This window comes from Pholcus phalangioides, unplaced genomic scaffold, assembly GCF_987345545.1.
Source record: "Pholcus phalangioides strain wild (caught in Gottingen) unplaced genomic scaffold, Ppha-v1.0 ptg000002l_1, whole genome shotgun sequence".
NCBI classification, from domain to species: Eukaryota; Metazoa; Arthropoda; class Arachnida; order Araneae; family Pholcidae; genus Pholcus; species Pholcus phalangioides.
The window spans coordinates 5,945,572-5,968,025 of NW_028301595.1; the positions used below are offsets into that span (position 1 = coordinate 5,945,572).

Consider the following 22,454-nt stretch of genomic DNA (forward strand, 5'->3'; position numbering starts at 1 on the left):
AGGGAGAATTTATGACAAACCCCCCCCCCCCTTAGTTTTACTGTACAAATGACAACCAACAATAAATGACATCAATATAAAATTTATTTTCTCATTTATTAATTCTGTAAAAATGCATGAAAACTTAATCATACAGCGCAATAAAAGAGCCCGTAGCAATAACTAAAAAGTAACACACAAAGGAATGAATACAGTAGAAAAATACATAAATATGAATACAAAATACAACTTAGAAATTGACAATGAAATCCCTGCAAAAAGTGAAACAAAAACCCTATATATATATTTATGTACCCTATTTACTTGCATATAGGACAAAGCTTTTATTCAATTTTCCCTGCTTATTTAAATTCTTCAGTAAGTATTTTCATCAATAGATGGCAACACATTGGTGTACGGAAAATACAGTCGGATACCGTTATAGCAAAAATTTTGTTTCAACGAACACTTTTCTAATCCTCAAGTTTACCCAGGAACAATGCAAAAACCTGGAATTCCTTTATAACGAAGTGATTTCTGACCAACAGGGTTTGAACCTGTATCATCATGGCATAGCTGCCAACTTTTGAAAATGAAAATTCGGGAGATTTTCGCGCAAACCCGTATTTTATGCTAAAACCACTCCCTAATAAATACAATAGGGATTTTTCCAAATAAAATAGGGATTTTCCAAACATAAAAGTTAAAGCGTAGGGAATAAAATCCCTACTGAAGTCAAATTGAAATAGGGATTTTTTTACACACATGGAAGTTAAACCCTTGGGAATAAAATTCCTAAGCAAAAAAACAAGTGAAATTGGAGGCCAAAACTTCAATGATGTAAAAATAAATATTGTGTTCAATCAGAAACGCCGTGAACGAACATTCTGCGCGAATGACCCCAAAATCATCGGAAGATGAAGGAAAACACCGTCAATTTTTGAAGAACACTGACTTTTTGTGACACTTGCTTTTTTCATTTCACGAGTGATGATGGCAGTCTTTCCATGACCGATGTTTATGTCCGTAACACAACTTGTACGAAAAGGAAAAGTCGGCCCTCTTCTGGAACGTTTGATGAAAGGAAATTTATCGGAATAATTATCTTTAAAATTGATTAAATATGTTTTTGCTTATCATTATGCATGCTTTGTTATATCGCACGTACGTACTTCAACAAAAGAAATTTTGACCATATGCGCGTCACTAGAATCTTCAATTATTATCCAGGACTATTGGCTGCTAAGCCATTTCCCTGCACGATAAGACAAACAACTTTCTTGTTACCATCAGAGGGTTTGTAAAACTTCCTTAAAAAGGGAATTTCCCCATTTACGACGTGTGACGTCATTTCGAAAGGGGAAAAAAAAGATGCTTCATGCCCCACAAGAAATTCCTTAGGGATTTTTTTTATAAGCGGGGATTTTTTTTAATGAAGTAGGGAATTTTAAGGGACAATTAGGGATTTTTGTGATTTTTGTAAAAATTCGGGAGATTTAAGAACTTTTCGGGAGGTCGAGCGATGAAGCTAAAATTCGGGAGATTCCCGAAAAATTCGGGAGACTTGGCAGCTATGTCATGGTGAGAGGCTTACTCGCAAAGATCATGAAATGATCCCAACCAGCTGCATCAAAACGGGTTGATGCTTCAGAGCTTGCACATGGGAGTCAGTTGCAGGTAAGAGTATACTTCTAGAGTCAACATCATTCAGGAACTGCTACTAAACTACACATGCATTACTTCCATATTCCTTGGCAGAACTTCAACCGAGTTGATGCATGTTGGGATGTCTGTGTTGTGAACCTAATGTGAAGTCTGTTTCTTGTTAATGATTATTATGTGTAGTTCTGCCATCTACCATTAATTTTTGTAACTATAAGCGAAGATTTGCAGATTAATGTAATGGTGTAATGATTGACGATTTTACCTTCATAGGCCTGTTACTCTTGGTGATGAGACACTTTAACAGGGAGATCAGCTCTCATTCTTGCCTAAAAGTTGGGAATCACGGAAAACCAACTTCAGCCGAACACCACTATAGTGCCAGTGCGATTTTAACCAAGTCATCATGTGATGGGAGTCAGTCACTATGACCACTTTATCACCACAGCAGCATCTGGGAACTGTTGCATTTCAAATGCATTCTACGGATCTGAGGACGATGCTTTGTTGTATTTTGAGAATGAACAAGAGGAGAGTTGTAGTGAAACTTCAGGGGGAGAGTCCAAGTAGATGAAAGATTATAGCGTTAAGAAAACATGGTTTGCCTTAATATGTGCATTTATGGTATTATACTGTGAATAAATGAAATAAGGAACTGCATTACTACTCAAATCTAGTTTCGCTTATTTTGATCCTTTAAAATCATACTTCGTCCTATATGCGAGTAAATATGATATAACAAACATTAGGAAATGTGCAAGAAAATATTCAAGAATTAAATTGGCGTTTCTTTATAATTTACCAGTCTAAATTGGGACGAGCCATGGAAAAATTCTGATATACAAAGACATTGTGAACTCCAAAGTTCGGAAAAGTGATTATTACTCATTTCTTTTAGAGAGTAGGTAGTTCATTCTAGCATTAACTAAATACATATTTGTAATTTTTAATACAAAGTAACATGAAAAGAAACTATAAAAATATTAAATGCAGAGAGAAATGAAAAAAAAAAGTTGGCACTGATCCACAAACCTTCCCAAAAGCACATTATTACTATATTCTTTTTCTCGAAAACAAAATGAAAAAAATCGAACAGAAAAAAAAGGCACATAAACGATATACGACTACCAAAATGAATAATGTAATCAAGGGAGAATTGAGCGAATATCATTTCGTAAAATACGACATGAAATGTACAATAGAAAATGCTTGTTAGAATGTGTATAACTTCAAAAAAAGTACAAAACACAAAATAAATGGTCCGCAAGTTTTCCAGTTCCAATGTCGATCCAATGTAAAATATATAAAAATTAACTGTGTCAGAAAAAAAGGGATGTCAGCTTATCTTTTTCATGAGGGCAAGTCAGTAAATGAAGTCTAAGCTACCGGCTCACATAAACTATAGTAAATTGAGTCGCCAAAGTTATGCTTATTATCATGTTTGAATTACATGGCGGAGAAGAAAAAATGCTCACGTTAAACACGACGATTGTCATGATGGAAGAGCATACAATAGAAAAACAACAGCATACTGCTGTTGTGAAGTTCTTTAGGCAAAAAGCCTTCCCACAAATGAAAAAGAAATGCTTCTTGTTTATGGTGAAATTTTTTTTTATCATGAAGCTGTACGCAAATTTGCTCGAGTACACTCAGATTCTTGATGGGAAACCAGCATGGTCACACTCGTTTAGATTGCAACAGGAAACACTTAAGCACTGCACAGGTCATGATTCAAGTTGTCGAGGCCAGTATTTTTCAATCTTTTTACTGGTGAAAGTAGTTGGGAAATTTTACAGACTATGGCGAAAAGGATAATTTGTGGACAGGCAAAAAATACAACTATATGGAAGAAATGATTTGCAGACTGGCAAAAAATACACTAAAGAGGAAGGGGAGGAAATTATTAGTGGACCTGCTGACAGAAATAAAAACCAATATAGAGCCAGTATAATAATCACTTTTGAAATTATATAGCAGCTACATTGGACGAAATGTTTTACAGACAGAACACAGAAAATTTACAGATCAGCAGTTGAAGAACACTGGTCAAGGCAACAGGACTGAATGCTCTATTGGCAGGGTTTTGAAACACGAATGCAACAAATGCATTGACATCGGTGGACCATGTTGGAAAAAAAGATGCCAACTTCTAAAACTGTATTCTTGGCATTTTTATACACCACCATACATGACTCCTTCACTGACTTTCCTTTGTATCGTAATTTTTAGCAAAAAAAATGCAAAATATGTTGAGCATCAACATACCGATTTGAGGTTGCATACTTCATAATTTAATTGAAATTTCATACAGAATCACAAGAACGATTCATATAAAAGATGTATAAATCCCCTTTATGTCACATCATATCAAGATCACCTAGTTTACGTGGCAAAGTTTTATACGAAGTGACTTTATAAGGATGTTTGATTGCAGAATTCCTGAAAAAGATCTTGCGTGTAGTTCACTTGATCAGATTTCCGTGCATATCATAATGCTGATAAAATTTAACGCTGATAATAATTTTGGATAAGGTCATACAAATACTTGTTACAGCTATGTAAATTTCAATACACCTATACCAAGGTAATTTTCCACGCCAATGTTCCAAGACCATTTTCCATAAAAAATTTCTCTTATAAATTCCAAACATCATTCATGATAATACTTTTATAATAAATTTTGAAATATACATTCCATAATTACCTCGAAAATACATTTCCATAAATACCTTCAAAAATTCCATACCGGGAGCTAATTACATAAACTAATGATAAAATACTGTAAAAATGTACGATGGCAGAGCAATGTCAATTACTTGCAACATAATCGGTAGTCAAATAGTGAAAATTGAGAACGAGGTTGATTACTGAAACACCTTAAATAGGTTATGAAAAATAACAAAAGTTGTTAGCATGCAATAAGATATGTAAGTAAAAATAAAAAAGTTATAAATTTGTAACAGAGCAGACATTGTTTTTCTCGAATACTTTTTATAAAAAGACTAGCTTCATAAAGCTGAGTAGAAAATGTTTGTTTTACTCATGATCAGTATGCCATGCTTGATCTGATTGATAAGGAATATACTGTGGAGGCGATCGTTGCCAGTTAAGCAAGAGAAAACAAAACCAGGATCTTGTTCATGCTGGAAAATAGAGTAATTACTTTATGAGCATATTATGCTTATTCCACAGGGTGAACGTGACTTAATCTAGAAAAAGGGGGGGGGGTGACAGATGAAGTGGAACATAAAACACTCTGCAAACCCTGTCCTATGTCAAACCGTTTGAGTTATGGTGGATAATGGAAGAAAAAACATATCAAGTCTGAAAAAACCTGAATTTGCAAAGTTTTTGAAAGACTTATACGCTAAACTAAGCATATATTTTGATAAGAGCAGACAAAATTCTATAAAATGTCACCATTTCCATTAAAATATCTTGATTTATTGGCAATCTACAAGAGCTACTACTTAACCGTACATGCACCTCGCACACATTTATCTATGGAATTTCTAACGAAGTGTTACATGCTGGAATGTGTTTTGAACCCAACATAAAGTTTGTTTCTGTGTAATGCTTGTTATGTGTAGTGCTGCCATCTGCCGTCAATTTTTCTACGGCAGATGGCAGTAGAAAAATTGGCGGCAAGAGCTGAAACATTGGTGAAGTTTAAAATTGAATTGTAGAAAAATTATGTAACCACCGATTTCGCAAACACCTACCTAGATACAATCAGCCAAATTTACCAAAAACTTTATTGTAACAACTTCGAAACAGCCTACGATGAACCTAGTTCAGAAGAAATTTGCTTTTTGTTTGCAATACATCACTGAAATCTGCATCTGTCGAAATAGATATTCAACAAAAATCTAGAATCAGTGGTTATAGATTTTGGCGACAATTTGATTTAGCAGGAAAAAACCCACAAGGATATACCACTTCTACCAGGATATCTGGATTTAATGGTGAGATTAATGGCACTGAAAGATTGGCTAAGTGCAAAATCAAATTATTGCCAAAATTTACTAAAATATCTATTTTGACAAATGCTGATTTGAGTGATGCATTGCAAACAAAAGGCTAAATTTCTCTTGAACTAGATATGGTTCATTATAGACTCTTCCGAAAGCTGTTGCAATGAACAAGTTTTTGGTAAATTTGACAGATTGTAGCTAGATGAGTATTTGCAGAATTGGCAGTTACAGAATTCAGAGACAGTTTGATTTTAACCTTCGCCAATCTTTTAACATTTGTAGCACGCCAATAAATCCAGATATTTTGATGGAATGATATCACCTCACAGAATTTTTTCTGCTCTTTCCAAACATTTGCTTATTTTGCGTGTAGGTCTTTCAGAAACTTCAAAAATTCCTTTTTTTTTTTCAGACTTGGCACATTTTTCCTAAATAATCCCTTATCCACCATAACTCCAAAACTGTTTGATATAGGACAGGGTTGTTAGAGTGTTTTATGTTGCATTTGGGATCTTTTATCACCTCCCTTTCATTTGGCAGATTATGCCATATGAGTATGGCATGCCCAGTATACTCACCCTGTATATGATCATATAATCGTTCGAATTGAATAAAAATCCAAAAGAAAAGTATTGCAATGGATATAATATTAAAAAATTAGTGATATCAAGTTTAAAACATTGAATGATTTTGACATAATATTGATTGGGAAGCTGTATTGCAGACATACAAACATTTTCTATTGCCATTGTTATGCTGGATGTGTGAGCACGTTTGCCAATTTGAGATAACAAAACAATCCTAAAAACTTATTCATGCGAGTGTATAAAAACATGTTTCCCCCCCCCCCTCAAAATCTTTTTCCCTCTGCTCGTCTTTGTCTGAGGTATGCACTCTCCAAAATTGTTTGCACAACAAATATCTCTGCAACTGTTGATTTTAGAAACCATACTTTTCAATTACCAGGGGTGCAAGTGCCCCTCATCCATTTCGGAGCAGCAAATTTCATTTCTGGAGCAGAAATTTTGAAAATGGAGCAGAACTAAACACGAACTATATCTGCAATATAAGGAGTAATTTTTCTGTGAAATGCCAAAAGTTTTGCCAAAAATGGTTGGAACAAATAATTCTAAATAAATTTCCTTCACAAATTAAAATCCATTAAAATTTTTTCTCAATTATCTTTTCTGTCATTAATAAAATGACGAATGACGAATAAAAATTATTACTCTTTTCAAATTAAGCAACATGCATACTGAAAACCTAGGCAGCAAGAATTTCTGCTGCTTGAACACTAAAATCTTATTCCTCCTGATATAGCGAAAAAAGTGTGTGCAGAATATAATAAGAGTTTCCATGAAAAAAAAAAATTGGCTTCTCACAGAATTTAAAGGAATTATTAAATTTAAAAGCAAAATGCAAAAAACGATAAAAATACAAATACCTTATTTACTTAAAGAATTTCTCAACCTAATAGCATGTTAATAGATTACAAATCACAAAACTATGAATATTTTAGCTGGAGTGTTTTTACAGATTCTATTTTTTTGCAACGATCTCCGAAAAATTTCGGTAATTTAAACGAGTAAACCAATCACCTTTTCGATACACGTCGTCTTTGAACGCAGGTTGGCAGCCGCGAAATTACCGTTATTTTCAGTATATAACCTATAACCAACAGGAGAAAAAACGGTCTCCGAAATCGGAAAATTTGGCATATTTATTCAGGGACTTTGATAGAACGCCGGTTATACCAATAACAGTACAGGACTTTATACTTCAAGGTAGTATAACTACTTTCCAAGGTCACGAGATAATGCGATCGTGGTAGATGGTGGGAAGTGAAAAAAAATTGAAGTTTCTACCCCCCCCCCCCCGTATCTTTTTCCGTGTATCGGAAAGAACGCGTCCCGTGAACATCAATTTCATGCGCCTTCTTCCAAAATTAAGGGTATTTGACGTACTACAGTGCATTAGCGGTACCTCCCCGAACCACAAACAAGAATTGGCGCAAATGCGCAGGGATTCAGCGCCTTGGCGCACCGTGTAGCAAGAGAACCGTTTCGGCGCAGCTCTTGCACCCCTGAATTACGAAAGTTTTCAAATGATGGTGCAGTTATATTCTTCAATATTTGTCAAACTCTCGTGCCAAACTTTTAAGAATGCAGAACAAATTAGTCAAAGATAATTTTTACCATATTGTGGTTATTTCGCATATTTTATTTTTAAATTACAAAAGCAAATTAGACCAGGATTTGTTGGTTCAGAACCATCAAAAGGTAAAAATTATAAAACCTATTTATAAAAATCCTGCAATTTACTTAGAGATTCGGCAAACATATTTTTGCATGCTAAAGTGAAATGAGTTTCTCATTTTCCTATTTTTTAAGTACTTTTATCTAGTTTTAGCAATAGTGTTAGTGACCTCGACTAGTGTTGTGTAGAGCTTGCAACGGGAGATTTCTCTGGTCTAGGAGTATAGTAGCTGACAGTTTCAATTATAAAGGGTGTTCAGATAAGGCAAGGTTGGAACTCGAGTTGAGTAAAGAGTCAAAAAGAGTTACGGAAAAAGTTAGGGTTCTAGAGGGCCCGGTTATAATGAACCCACTTGTCGTCGAGCCACCTGTTGATGGAGAAAAAGACTGATGAGCAGGGTCATACTATAGAAGTGAAATACCAGGGGAAGGAGGGGGGGGGGTATGCTAATTAGATGCAGAAAGGTGGCCACCACAGCCCTAGATGTTAATCTGCCCCCAAGAACTAACCAGACTGAACTTTAAAATTTCTGAATATTCTTTGTTACAGTAGATCAGTGGTTCTCAAGGTGTGCACCATGGCTCCTGGGGATGTTGCCAACAATATATCAGGGGCATCACAATGAACTGTTGATATTGATGTGCTGGTTCTGTGCTTTGAAGTGATTCTTTGTTAGACCATTGTGAGGAGCCATGGATAGATTTTGACTGCGGCACTGGAGCCAAGAGTGACAAAAGTTTGAGAATAAATGCAATTGACAAACGTCTTATCAGCATCGGCTATGCATCCGTGAGTCTAAGGAAAATTCCACAAAGTATTCAAAGTTAACAAATATGACTCACCTTCTACTGCTTCTCTTTCACCAGTTTCAACATCACTCACAGACTAAAATACATTAAAAATAAAATCATTTGAATGAACGGCAAAATTAAACATGTAATTCAGATTCATTCATTGGGTATGAAAAAAATAACACAGAAAATGAAATGAATTTTCTTGAAAGCTAGTCATGCATTGAAAACAATGTGAGGTAACATTGAATTCAAGAATCTTTTTTTTTTCAACCCAATAATTGGATAAAATATCTACTGCAATGTGCATGCAAAATTTTCTTATTTTTTGTTGTATAAATACTTAATACTGCAGTAGAACCTTGCTAATGTGAAACAAACTAATCGTAACAAAAATTTATTTGGATTAATGAAAAATTTGGTTACCAGAGTTAATTTTTTTAAGACATAATGACAGTGATCATCCCTAAGACCAGCAATCATCAGTATTACACTATAAAGATTTGATAAAATATCTTTTATAAAATATGAGAGCACAATCAATAAGCATATTGCTACATTTGAGCAAATATAATAGGTTGTTTAAAGTTTTATAAAAGATCTTTTATCAAACTATTACAGTGTAATCCCAGTCTATGTATTAGACAAGAGTTTCAGACTTTATAATGAATGGCCTTGAACCACAGCCATCCTAATGAGTTTGTGGCAGGGTTGGGTTTTTGACATCAAGTGACAAGCATCAAAAACTGGTTTAAACTGTCAAAAACTTCAATGAATGCCTTTTGATAATGTTTTGAACACAATAGGTATATAACATGAAAAGTTGTTCAGTTATTTAAAGTTATATACAGAAGCCAAAATTTCTCATTCTCACCACATTTTCTAACCTTTGGCTACATTTTGATGCTCTATCTTAAGCAAATTCATGAATAGGGATTGCATCGCACATCCAAATGTAGTGGTGCATCATCTCCAGGGTTTCTTTTTCCCTTCACAAAGAAGCAGCAACAGTAGTGACACCATCATGCTATGGGCAGGTGGTCCTATAATCCAATAAAGACACCAGCTGTCCTTAAAGGACAAAGACTAGTGTATTACATTACCTCACATTTTAATTTTCTTTCCCATAAGTAGCACATCTCATACTGTATATCACCCAGTCTTAATATTCAAGTTTTTTTTCATACTTTCACTGTTAAGCCCAGTTAATCAAGGTTCCACTGTATAGTAGTAACAGATTTATGAAAAATAATCAGCTATATACAGGGTGATTATAATTGAAGTTTTGATTCCTAAACTATACAATAAGTACTGGTCAGAATGACTTGAAAATTTGCATGGATACTCCTGAAGCAATGGAAATTTCTTCGGCAAAAGAAAAAAAATACAAAATGTGCAAGTAGATGATGCTGTACTTGGGGCCAGCAGTATAATCTATTTTGTGCAACCACATCATTTCGGCATTTCCACAGCATCAGTGTGTGGATAGAACAACTATCAAGATGCACATTGCGATATCAGCATAACAGTTGCTGAAGACAGATTTTGACAATAACAGGATGCAACTTAACCCTTGCAACTTCTAGCTGTGGGGGGGGGGGGGGGTACCTCAAAATGTTATGAACAGTGGTCGGATTGCAAACTTTAGTGAATTGCAAGCTTCAGCGCATCCCCTATATGTTAGAAGTTCCTCAGGAATATTAACATGGGGGCACGTTTGGTTTAATAAAGGTGAATTGCAAGTGCATCCACATCATGACCATGGCATATTCTGATCTGTTGTTGAACAATAATTTTTGTGCTTTCACCTCATAGCCAGAACACGGTGGACAAGATATTTAACATTTCTTGAGTAAGTTGTAGTTATTTGTTCAATTACTTCATTTTTTTTCTTTTGTGATGTTTCCATGAATTATGAAATCGTGCAATGCTACAATTAAATTATCTTTTTGCCATGACCAGGTATCGTTTCCATTCTGTGAGCGAATTTCCCACGTGTTGGATGATGTCATTAATTTTACATTTTTAAGTATTTTTTCCCCCCTTTACCAAATAAAATTTTATTTCTTCAGGAATATTTTCACGTCAATTTTCAAGTCATTCTGACAATCGTTCTTTTTTACAGTGTTTTGAAATCAGAACCTCAGTTATAATCACCTTGTATATCGTAAATCATCACCAATTAATCTGCATTATTTATGCTTCATTAAATACATTATATTCACCTAATTTTTATTATAGTTTTTGCAAAATAGCTTCCTAATTAAGAATACTAAAAGTAACTGGAGAAAACATCTTTATATTATATGATTAATAATAACATTAAAAGAATTTTCAAACACGAAGTAATCCATTGAGTTAAGGGGCTGTTCAAGTATTACGTAAGCAAGTTTTTAGCCATTTTTGGCTGGCTTTGAAAAGTTGGTTTTTGTTAAAATGTAAGAAATATTTATTGTGATTAATATGGGAATAGTGTTAATTACATTAATAAACATTTATTTTAATTCATTATAAGAAGTTTGAATGATTTTTCAGAAATTTTGTTGTTTTTAATGTTAATACTATTTAAAACAAAAAAAAACAGATTTAAATCAAAAAAACCTGGTTTTTTGGTTTTTTTACCAACCCTGTAAGCAGCAGGTGATGAAAGACCTGGGGCATGCTGGAAAAAAAATCAGAGATACCAGTGAAATTATGAGGGAACCGGGGGGGGGGGGGGCATATTCTTGTGGTGTCTCACGCAGACGACCCCCCCCCCAAGAGTCAGGTCAACAACCTCGAGAGTGTCATGGGATGCCGGGTACTGGAGACGACTGTCTGGAAAACAAACAGCAGCAGAGAGTCACCACACACAAAAGTGAGAGGTTCGATATTTTCTATGTCTGCCTTCCTTTTTATTAACCAAGATAATCATCATGTTTGTGTCGTCCTAATAAATGTTTATTCCGTAGCTGTGGCTCTGTGTGGTGACTCCACACTTTTTTTTCCCAAGATAATTTTTCGAGAGGGACCCACTCTCATTCAAAAGGGACTCCGATTTTTTGAATGTCCTGGGACCCTGGTAAATTAGAATACAGCGGCATATCTGTTATCATCACTTGGAAGCCAATTGCTGAAGACAGCCAACACTAGAACGACAGAAGCAATAATTTTGACTGCAAAGCTACTTTGACATGCGATTACACCCAAATGGTTTATCTCAGGTTATTGAATTTTCATGACTTTTCTCTTGTTGAGGCTCTTAAAATCCTAAAATATATGTTCTAGGTTTCTCTTAGTTTAGTGGTAAAATGAAGTTCTACCCAGAATGATGGCAGTGGTCATTTTTTGACCACTGAAGATATATTTAACTAAATTGACTGCAAACATTCTTAAATGGACAAACTTCTTACATGTGAACATTAAGATTGAGGAAACAGATGTTCTATCATGGTGTTTGCATTTCTCCAGTACCCATTTTGTACCATTTAGAGGTACACTAGTACAAGTTTGTTGCCATATGTTATTCAATTCATTTAGCATTTCTATGGATCTTTGCGCTTCAAATGTATTGCATTCAATGGTACAATGTTGCATGACAAAAGGAATCTTTTACCCATAATTCTTTAAAGAAGCAATTTTACCCATGGATTTTTACCATTACAGGGCACCCAGCCCAGTGGCTGAGGTGATTATCATTTTTCACTTCTTCAAACTGTAAATTCACTCTATAAGAGGCCCCATCAAATATCCCAGCCTAGGAGGTAGCCCTGAGAAAAAAAATGACTTTACTGCTGGTAAGCAGAGAAAATCTAGGTCTTGAGTACCATGCACAAACAAAATTGAAATCGCGGACAAAATAAATTTCTACCAGAAATTACCGTATATACTCGTGTATAAGCCGACCCCCCAACTTCAGGACCACCAAAATCACAATAAATTTAAAACCCGTGTATAAGCCGACCCCAAAAACTCCGTACATTTCAGAGAAAAAAAATTCTTATATTTTCATGCAAAATTAATAGATTACGGAAATTTACAGTAGAAAATGATTCAAACTTTTTAATCCGTTTCTTCTGAGTCTGCAAGCTCATCGTAATCCATCAGATCATCATAGGGGGTGCGGCATCTTCGTTTTTATCCTCATCTGGGCTGTCATCGCCATTGTCACTTTAAAAGAGGATATCATCTTCAGTTCCGTCCATCACATTGTTGATGCAACACTTTTTGAAGGATCGGATGATAATTTTGGTGGAAACAGAATTCCACGCCTCATGTATCCATTGGCACACTAGGCCAATGTCAAGTTTCTTCAAGGCACCACTTTTTTGTAGTTTCTTTATCTTTGAGAGGCTTGTTAATGCTCACATCTAAGACTGTATAATCAACGTTAGCCACCACCAGCCAATGATTTTGATTTCTTTGCCTCGTCTTTGACATTATCAGTTCTGTGGGGTTTGAACATATCTCATACCAATAATGCCGGTTTCTCGAACACTGTTACAAAAATGGCTACTGATTGCAGGGGTCGATATTTTTTCATAAAAAACTGACCTGAGTATCACTTTGGGAACGAATTTTTCCACAAAAAAACTCGGCTTATACATGAGTATATACAGCATGTAATTTTATTGCTCTACTAATGAGTGTCATTGATGTTTTCAACATAATGAATTCATTCAGTGCACAATACGATCAGCATTGAAAAGCTGTCTAACAAATGTATTTTAAATTGCTCAGTATTTGACAGCTATTCATTGTTTTTTCATTCCGCAATGTGATTTCTCCATAAATTACTCAGCGTTTATGCTTCAAACTTTTTCAGTGGACTGCCAACTGAAAAGGAAGCCACAAATAACAAGAGCTCAAAAAATTATAGTCAAACCTCTTTTTAAAGTAACAAAACATAGGTTTAGTCTTTGTCATGCCAACCCCCTTTGTCCAAAATTCTAAAAAAAAAAATTTGTTCATGAACAAAGGTTTATTGCAAAAATAAGTCAAATAGACTGAACAGATACTGCTTTAAAAAGTTTCGTGGTACAGAAAAATATTTTTGTAGATTTTTTTCCTATTGCAGTCAAAATGAATTCATCTGTCATTCTAGTGTCAAGAGAAGCTACACTGTCGCCACGCTGTGAACCATGCTACAGTGCATGATATAAGGAAAGTCTGTCTCTGTGGTATAATAGTGATTGGCCTTCCCAGATTGCAAGAGGTGTGGTTTCTCAGCGGAGACAACCACCCTTTCTTTCTGATGTTCACTGTGGCATAATATCCAGAAAGTCGATTTTACGTGTTGTGGGCTAAAATAATTATTAGTAGTTGTCCACTCATTATTGTTTTTTGACACAACTAAGAAAAATAGAAAATCAGAAAATGGGAATCATCTTGGAATGAACTTAGAATAGCATTACTACAGGTCTGCCAGACTCAGAACTGACTGCTGTCATAAGTAGATGACTATCGGTATAAAATATATGTTATTTACTTACCGATCCTTTACAATCAGATATTTTCACTTCTCCATTGTCTTCATCTCCAGCTCTGCTAAATTTTATATTAGCTGTCGATTTGCATCTACCAATCCTCAGAAATTCCATCAAACGATCTTCTTCATTTGCTGCTTCAAAATCATCATAATCCTGTAAAATCAGCATAAAAATTCAAATCCAACATTATTCACAACATAGGATGACCAGTTACAAATAGAGTTCTCCGCACTTTGTGATGATTCAGATTTTGCAACAAGTACTACTAATCAGTAGGATAAATCTAATGCATCTCATGATAGTCTATACCCAGCTCATAAATTTGGAAAAAAAATTTCCTCTTTGATTTAATTGGCTAGTTCAGTTCTCTGACATCAACACTTCCTCCATGGGAAGAAAGGTGCACATAATCATTTCTCAGGAATAAATTTTACGTACCGTATGTTCAGAGTGTGAAATAAAATGCAGAAAATTTCGTATTATTAAAACTCAAGTGCATAGTATTAGTAACTCATAAATAAAATATGATAAATGAAAATAGTATAATAGTTATGATTGTACAAAGCCACATTATTCCTCTTTGGAATGATACCAAACATGCAGAGATAGTAAAATATAATGGATTAAAAAATCCAGGTATATGCAGTTGGCTGCATGTGAAATCTGAGCCCTCACTACACTGCTTGACAATGAATTATTATTAACCCTTCAACGGGCAGCAGCGTATATACCCGCTCAAAAAATTTGTGGCAAATCTGGACAGTGCCGCATATATACGGCTGGCCTGATCAGTTGCCTTCCCCTATTGCCATTGATCCTCTCTAAGCCAATGATCCTCTCTCTCTAACAGACAACAATCCCCAAAAATTAAATCCTATTTTTACTTCTGTTTTACATAGTTTTTTTATAGTTTTTTTTAAAGATAAAAAAGTCTTCACCAAAACTGGCAAAATTTTGAACTTTGGGCTGCTTTCAAAGTTACAAAGTTTGAATATGTCGGCCCAATATCTATCTATCTATTCTCTGAACTGATTTCACTTCTTGTAATTCCTTGCATTGTAGTGCAACCCATTCATCACACATAATTAATAGTTCTGTTGGTGATACAATGTTAAACAACATCCCACCAATACGTGAGTGAGTGCGAAAAACAAGAAAGGGTGCAAACGTTTCACATTCTCTCCAGCAACATGTTTTGGAAAGGTAGGACATTAATATAAAAAGGTATCTCACAGAAGTTATGTAAAATGAGCACATGCTCCTAGTACAAACTCCTTCCTTTGACTATTGTTAAGAGCATGTCCCTCCCCCACCAATGAAGTGGCGGACCGTGCGGCAATATTGGGCGCCGCTCTAAGAGGGGTGCTAAATGGAATTGAAAGGGTGAAAAAAGCTTTGTCGAGCAAAAAAACCACCATCAGTAGCGCCAAAAAAAAAGGTTCTGCATGGGTAGAGATTTTTTCCCCTCGAGCCGCCCCTGTTCACCAAATCCGGATTTTCGCAATGTGAAATTGTCGCGATCAGCAACCGCCAACGATAACCACACGACCGCATAGTGGCAGGATGACAAAACTATGAATATTTTAGCTGGAGTTTCTACAGATCCTATTTTTTCCCAACGATCTCCGAAAAATGTCGGTAATTTAAACGAGTAAACCACTCCCCTTTTCGATGTATGCTGTCTTTGAACGCAGGTTGGCAGCAGCAAAATTACCGTTATTTTAAGTACACTCATGTCCATAAATTGAGGATAATTCAGAATCACACGGAAATCGAAATCTAAAGTAAAAATTTCACCTGTAGAATTATCACACACACCTGCAAGAATGATAAGCAAATTTCAGGAAGCCACCAGATGATGCCGTAGTACGTCACAATGACGAGAGTGTAGGAGGGGGGGTATATAAGGAATGGTGGCAAAGAAGTGAAATTGTTCACAAGAGTTCTGTAAGGCACTCATCAGTGCCATAAGCGAATAGTTATGACACAGAGGACGCATGTGGATGATTTTTTACGTGGTAGAATTATAGGCCGCCTGGAATGTGGCCGTACTCAGATGGAAGTATCCGAGGAACTTGGAATTGCCCAAAGTGTCATCTCTAGGCTTTGGCAACGACTCCAAGATAACGGAAATGTCAGTAGACGTTACAGTACAGGTCGCCCCAGAGTTACAACGCCGAATGAAGACCGGTATTTGGCAGTAAATGTCAAAAGAAGCAGAAAGCAAAGCAGACGGAGCACAGCATCCGACCTGTCTCGTCAGCTATCTGCAGCCACGGGCACCACAGTTTCAAGGCAAACCGTGTACAGACGTTTGGAAGATATTGGTCTATATGCTCGCAGGCCTGTCAGATGTGTTCCGCTCACGGCAACTCACTGTCGGCAGCGATTAGCCTGAAGTAGAGAACATGCAATGTGGACATCGTCACAGTAGGCTTGTGTGACGATTCCAGGTTTAGCTCGCAGTCTGATTCACGTCGGGCTTTCATATGGAGAACGCCAGGCACCCGTTACCACCAAGACAACATCATTGAACGACACCGTTACGGTGGTGCAGCATTGCTCGTTTTGGGGGGGGGGAATTATACTGGGTTCCATAACAGATCTGCATGTTCAAACCGGAACCATGAAAGCCCCAAATTTATCGGGACATCATTCTGGAACAACATGTACGTTTGTTTAGGGATGCCATGGGCACAGAATTTGTGTTTATGGATGACAACGCCCGTCCTCACCAAGCAAACATCGTAAACGAATGCCTTGAATCTGAGGATATAACCCGTATGGAATGGCCAGCATTCTCACCTGACTTGAATCCGATAGAGCATGTGTGGGACATGCTTGGCCGACGAGTTGCAGCCCGTCAACCCCCTTCTACATGTGTACGGGAACTTTGGAGAGCATTGCTTGCTGAGTGGAGTGATCTTCCCCAACATCAGCTCGATAATTTGATACTCAGCATGCCTAGGCGTTGTACGGACTGTATTTCATCGCATGGGAGACATACAATGTATTAACCATCATACCAACCATGTAATAGTAAGTTTTTGTAAAGGAGATATTTTTTAGAATTGCTCCAGAGAGCAAAAATCGTAGTTTTTATGAATGGTATCATACATACACCATCGTTTGTTCATTATCTTTTGTTTAATAAATGGGCTTTATGAATAAGTAACGTTTGTTTTGTTTCTGAACCTTTATTTGCCGGAGCTCGCATTATCCTTAATTTATGGACATGAGTGTATATAACCCAATGGAGAAAAAACGGTCTCCGAACAGAATATTCAGGGACTTTGATAGCCCGCCGGTTAACCAATAACAGTATAGAACTTTATACTTCAAGGTAGTAGAACTACTTTCCAAGGTCACGATAACACGATTGTGGTAGATGGTGGGAAGTGAAAAAAATTGAAAAGTTTCTCCCTCTCCGTATCTTTTTCCGTGTCTCGGAAAGAATGTGCCCAGTGAACAAAATTTTCATGCTACTTTTTCCTAAATTAAGGGTATTTGACGTACTACAGTACTTTTGCGGTACCTCCGCGAACCACAAAAAAGAATTGGCGCAAATGCGCAGGGATTCGGCACACCATGTAGCAAGAGAACTGTTTCGGCACAGTTTGGAACAATTGGCACAGCTCTTGCACCCCTGAGACTGCAAAATTTATCCAGTAAATACTGAATGCCCACAATGTATGTCACACAATAGAAATTAATTTTATATTGAGTATTCAAAAAACTTTTGATCCTGTAAATTTCAGTAAAGAAGCTACTGGGATGTGTAAGCCACATCTAAAAAGATGACAGCAAAAAAAGAAAAAGTTTTTGTGGAAATACCGTCGGTGAGGATGTTGAAGCCTTGTGTAAGATGCACATAATTTTTGTCAAAGAATTAAAAAGAAAATTATTAAAACAGTTTTGTACATTTCACTTGCGTTCTGTGGTTTCGGAATTAGAAAATTAAAATTAAGAATTAGAAAATTAAAAATATTTATAAAATATTGTTTTATAAAAACAATATTTTTGGAGACTGTCAGTGCTAAACAATTGGTCAAAACAGTCAATGATGCAATTCAGGACATGATGAATTTTAAAAATTATAGGCATCAGTCAAATTTCTTTGGGGGGAGAGCCAAGAATGATTCTTAATTTATAAAAACAATGTTTTTATAAATTAAGAATCTTTATATCAGCATGTTGCTGCTCTAATAGATCACTAGTACACCCAGTATGTGGATACTGAGGCACAATGTCTGGAAGACTTGATTTCCAGCAAGCAGTTGGGTGACAAGAAACCATCCAGCTGCTTCTTGAAATATAAAAGCAAAGCATCTACTCGCATCGGAGACGATCTCCAGAAGACATTTCTTGACAACATAAATATGTTAGGATCACACACACACAGAACACAGATTCCGGTATGCACCAATTCATTAGAAATTCAGTAAAGAAATGTGTAAAAGCTGCATTGTATGGTTAAGTAGAAAGTAGTAGACACGTTTCCTGCAGTGTTTGCCAATTCATGTCCAGCAAATATTAGCAATCTTTACAGTGATTAGCATTTTTCAATAATTTTATTTTCAATTAAAAATCGCCAATTTTATTTATAATTGTGATGAATTTTAAGAAAACTGACATTCTGCTGCTGATATTCAGCATTCTCAGCCAATTCACTCTTCACCCACATCTCTACTATGTATATCCAGACAGGATATTACTATGGACAACTGCATACTCAATGAAATAAACAGAAGAATCAGGATCGGGTGGAGCATCAGTTGGCAAAAACTGATTCTGAAGCGCAATATACCATTATGCCTGAAAAGAAAAGTATATAATCAGTGTGTGCTACCATCACTGACTTATGGAGCTGAAACATGGACACTCACAAGCAAACAATACAAAAACTACAGACCAGGGTTGGATAGTTTCTTCCGAAGCTAAAAAAACCATGGGAAAAAAATAAGCCCGAAGAAACTAGTTTCTTTTAATAATTTATCATAAAAGCTAGAATTTATGCTTTTGATTGTAACAAATGTATATTTCCTATAATAACATTAAGTAAATTTAACTTCACTAACTCAATTATGCATGCAAATTAATAAGTGCACCAGTCTTTTGCAGAGTTAAGCAGTTTCTTCCCACTTGGAAGAAATTGTACTGCAACAAATCAATACCATGTGATGATGGAAAGTCTCAACGTCTAATATCCTCGGTGCTGATCAAGTTGATATCATCAACCACATCTAATGGATTTGGTCGACTCTGGCTATCCTCAACATCTATCTCGTCGGATCCCGACTCCAATACTCCCGCAAATTGAGTTCTTTGGCATTCTTCGAACGGACATCTGATGGTCAATGCCTCATCGATGGACTTGCGTCACTTGCTTGCGCCGATTCATTAACTGGTTTTCTAAAGGTTCCAATGTTGTGCTAGTTCCGAATAGTGCGCCTTGGTGTGTGGTGATACGGCATCCAGTGTGCTACGTCCACTTTGGGAGTATTACAAACCGGTCTCCGCCAGATCAACTACTCTGAAGACGTCCATCGGAAAACTGTTGGACTTTGGAAGTCAAATGGAAATGGAACTCCTTGAGTCACATGCCGAAATTCAGGACCAGTATCAGATAAGTGCAGTAATGTTAAACTGTTTGTGATATAAATTCATCTTTTAATATTATACTAAAAAATTTAATAATGTTAGCAAGGTGTTCTTTACTAAATTTTGTAATGGTGTTCTTTTGAGAACTGAATAAATGTCTTGGTTTGAAACATGACTGAGTCAGTTCCTTTGCTGTCAAATGACTTGAAAGATAAAAATGGAATTGGAGAATGAAGAATAAAAATGGCCGCTGTGGTGGTCGAGTGGTTATAGTGACGGACTCACGATGCGAGGATCCGGGTTCAAACCCCACAGTGGTGGTCGGCTGAAGTTGGTTTTCTGTGGTTCCCAACTTCAAGGCGCAAATGCGAGCCGATCTCCCCGTTAAAAAGTCTCGCCACAGAGAGCAACAGTCCTACAACGAAAAATCATTCAATCATAACATTTCACTCATAGTTTGAAAATCTGGTGGCAGATGGCAGCACTACACATAACAAGCATTACAGAGAAACAAAAAAAACTTCACGACAGGTTTCGCTACACGTACACGCACATTCCCGCATGTACCGATTCGTTGGGGGTTCCGCGGGGGGTTGTGGGCGGGGTGCATGTGTGGTTTAGCAGTAGTAGGTAGGGCTCGTAGGTAGGGAATCTGAGAGTGCTTGAAAGGTTGCACTGGAATTGTACCACGGGACACTTAAGCGATCTGTAAATGTGCCGCTTAGTTCATTTTTGCAAAATTAGGTTTGAGGAGGGCATGTCTCATTAGATAACACCCAGGGACATATTTGGTCTGCAGGCCAAGGGTCTTTATGCGATTTATCATTATATGGCTTAGAGGGTGGGTCGCAATGAATTTATTAAAGATAAATTTTCCATTCATAGCCTTCAAATAACATTGAAATTAACAGAAATTGATTATAACAACATATAAAGGTATTTTCTTCCAAAATTTCAATTAAAAAAATACTTTTTTGCATTAAAAAAAATTTTTGATCGTGGGAGGGGCTACGAGTCCCTCTATGCCCCCCCCCCCCCACCCTGTGTACGTCTCTGATCCCACCAATATGCGTTAGGATTCAGAGAGGCAGAGCTGATGACAAAAGTTTGCTCACAAGGGCCCTATCTACTCTATAATATAAAATCACAAACTTGAAAAGGACCTGTTTCTAAGCAACTGAAATTAGTGACGATTTTATGTTACGAAAATGAGTGACGGAAATCTGTTACGTTTTTGTGTTACGGAAGTCAGTTACGATTTTGGGTCAAGTTTTCATTTAACTCCTGGGGACATCGGGAACCACTTGACTTATAGTGATCAAGTTTTGTGCATGTACCCAGAGGTATGTATACATCACCAGTGCTCCCAGCACACAGGGTCCGGGTACCCAGGGCGGGACAATGGACAGATCTCTTTATGGGGAAATTCACAGGTTTCATTTTGATTCGAGGATGAATTCTTGCTTCTCAATGCGCGTTGTGCTGCATTGCTTATTGTGGCACTGCAAAAATAATGGTGCATTACTGATTGCGGTGCATTGCATATTGTAGTGCTGTATTGCTCATTGTAATGCCGCGTTTAATGCGTATTGTGGTTGTTGGATTGTTTTCCTTTTTTTCCCCCCTCCATGCATGTGTGGGAACCGGTTGTTCCGATGCTATATGCAAATCGGCGGCGGCGTGTTCTCACCCTCGGGAGCACGGATATATAGACGGGTTTTTTCTCTATATGTGCAATGTCTGTTTTTTTCATATATGTATGTCGGAATTCAATTTGTCTCTCCCTTTTGATTGCCGGCCGTATTTTCTGATGAACGTAAATGATCTTTTTTTGCAACTTTTATAGAATAAAAGTTAGAGTTCAAAATAAACTTCCGATCGTTGTTTTTCTTTCTTCAGCTCAGTTGACACGCTCTGCCTCCAACAGTGGTGCATTGCGTACTATAGTGCTTTGCTTATTTGTGGCGTACAATATTACTGATTATACTACATTACTGATTGTGATGCTTTACGTGTTGTAATGCACTGAGTGCTGTATTGCTTATTGTAATGCAGTGCTTATGGATTATTGTGGCTCATTGCGTATTATGGTGCTTTGTTTAGTGCGATGCATTGCATATTATGCGGTATTGCGTTGCATGAGGCATTGTGCTGCATTGCTTATTGTGGTGCACTGTAAATATTGGAAAATTGCACGTTGTTATGCATTACGTATTTTAGTGAATCACGTGCCATATTGCTTATTCTAATGCAGTGCTTATGGTGTATTGTGGTGCACTGCATATTGTGGCACACTGCTGTATTGCAATACATTGCGTACTGTGCTGTATTGCGCATTGTAGTGTATTGCTTAATCTAATGCAGTGGTTATTGCGTATTGTGCTGTATTGCTTATTGTAATGCAGTGGGTATTGCTTTTGTGCTGTATTACTTATTGTGGTGCACTGTCAATACAATGCTGATTTTAGTGCATTGCATGCTGTATTGCTTATTATAATGCAGTCTGTATTGCATATTGTGGTAAATTGCTTATTGCTATGTTTCGCTGATTGCAGTGCATTGCTGATTTTGCTGGTTGTTGATTTGTACTGTTATGCATTACGTACTATAGTGCATAACGTGCTGTATTGCTTATTATAATGCAGCTCTTATTGCATATCGAGGTGCATTGCGTATTATTCTGCTTTGCTTGATGAGATACATCGCGTTTGCGCATTGTGGCG

General features: G+C 36.6%; 1 protein-coding gene across 1 annotated transcript in view; it reads right to left on the reverse strand.

Annotated features, from left to right (window-relative positions):
- Window positions 1–77: 77 nt before the first annotated feature.
- Window positions 78–22,454, reverse strand: part of LOC149089136 (SH3 domain-binding glutamic acid-rich-like protein 3) — a 28,656-nt gene continuing 6,279 nt past the window's right edge. The window contains exons 3-5 of the mRNA XM_089237405.1: window positions 14,134–14,283; window positions 8,714–8,756; window positions 78–4,784 (exon numbers count right to left, since the gene is read on the reverse strand). Coding sequence (XP_089093531.1) covers window positions 4,780–4,784; window positions 8,714–8,756; window positions 14,134–14,283 — 198 coding nt within the window. The 3' untranslated portion in view covers window positions 78–4,779. The remainder of the gene's footprint in view (window positions 4,785–8,713; window positions 8,757–14,133; window positions 14,284–22,454) is intronic.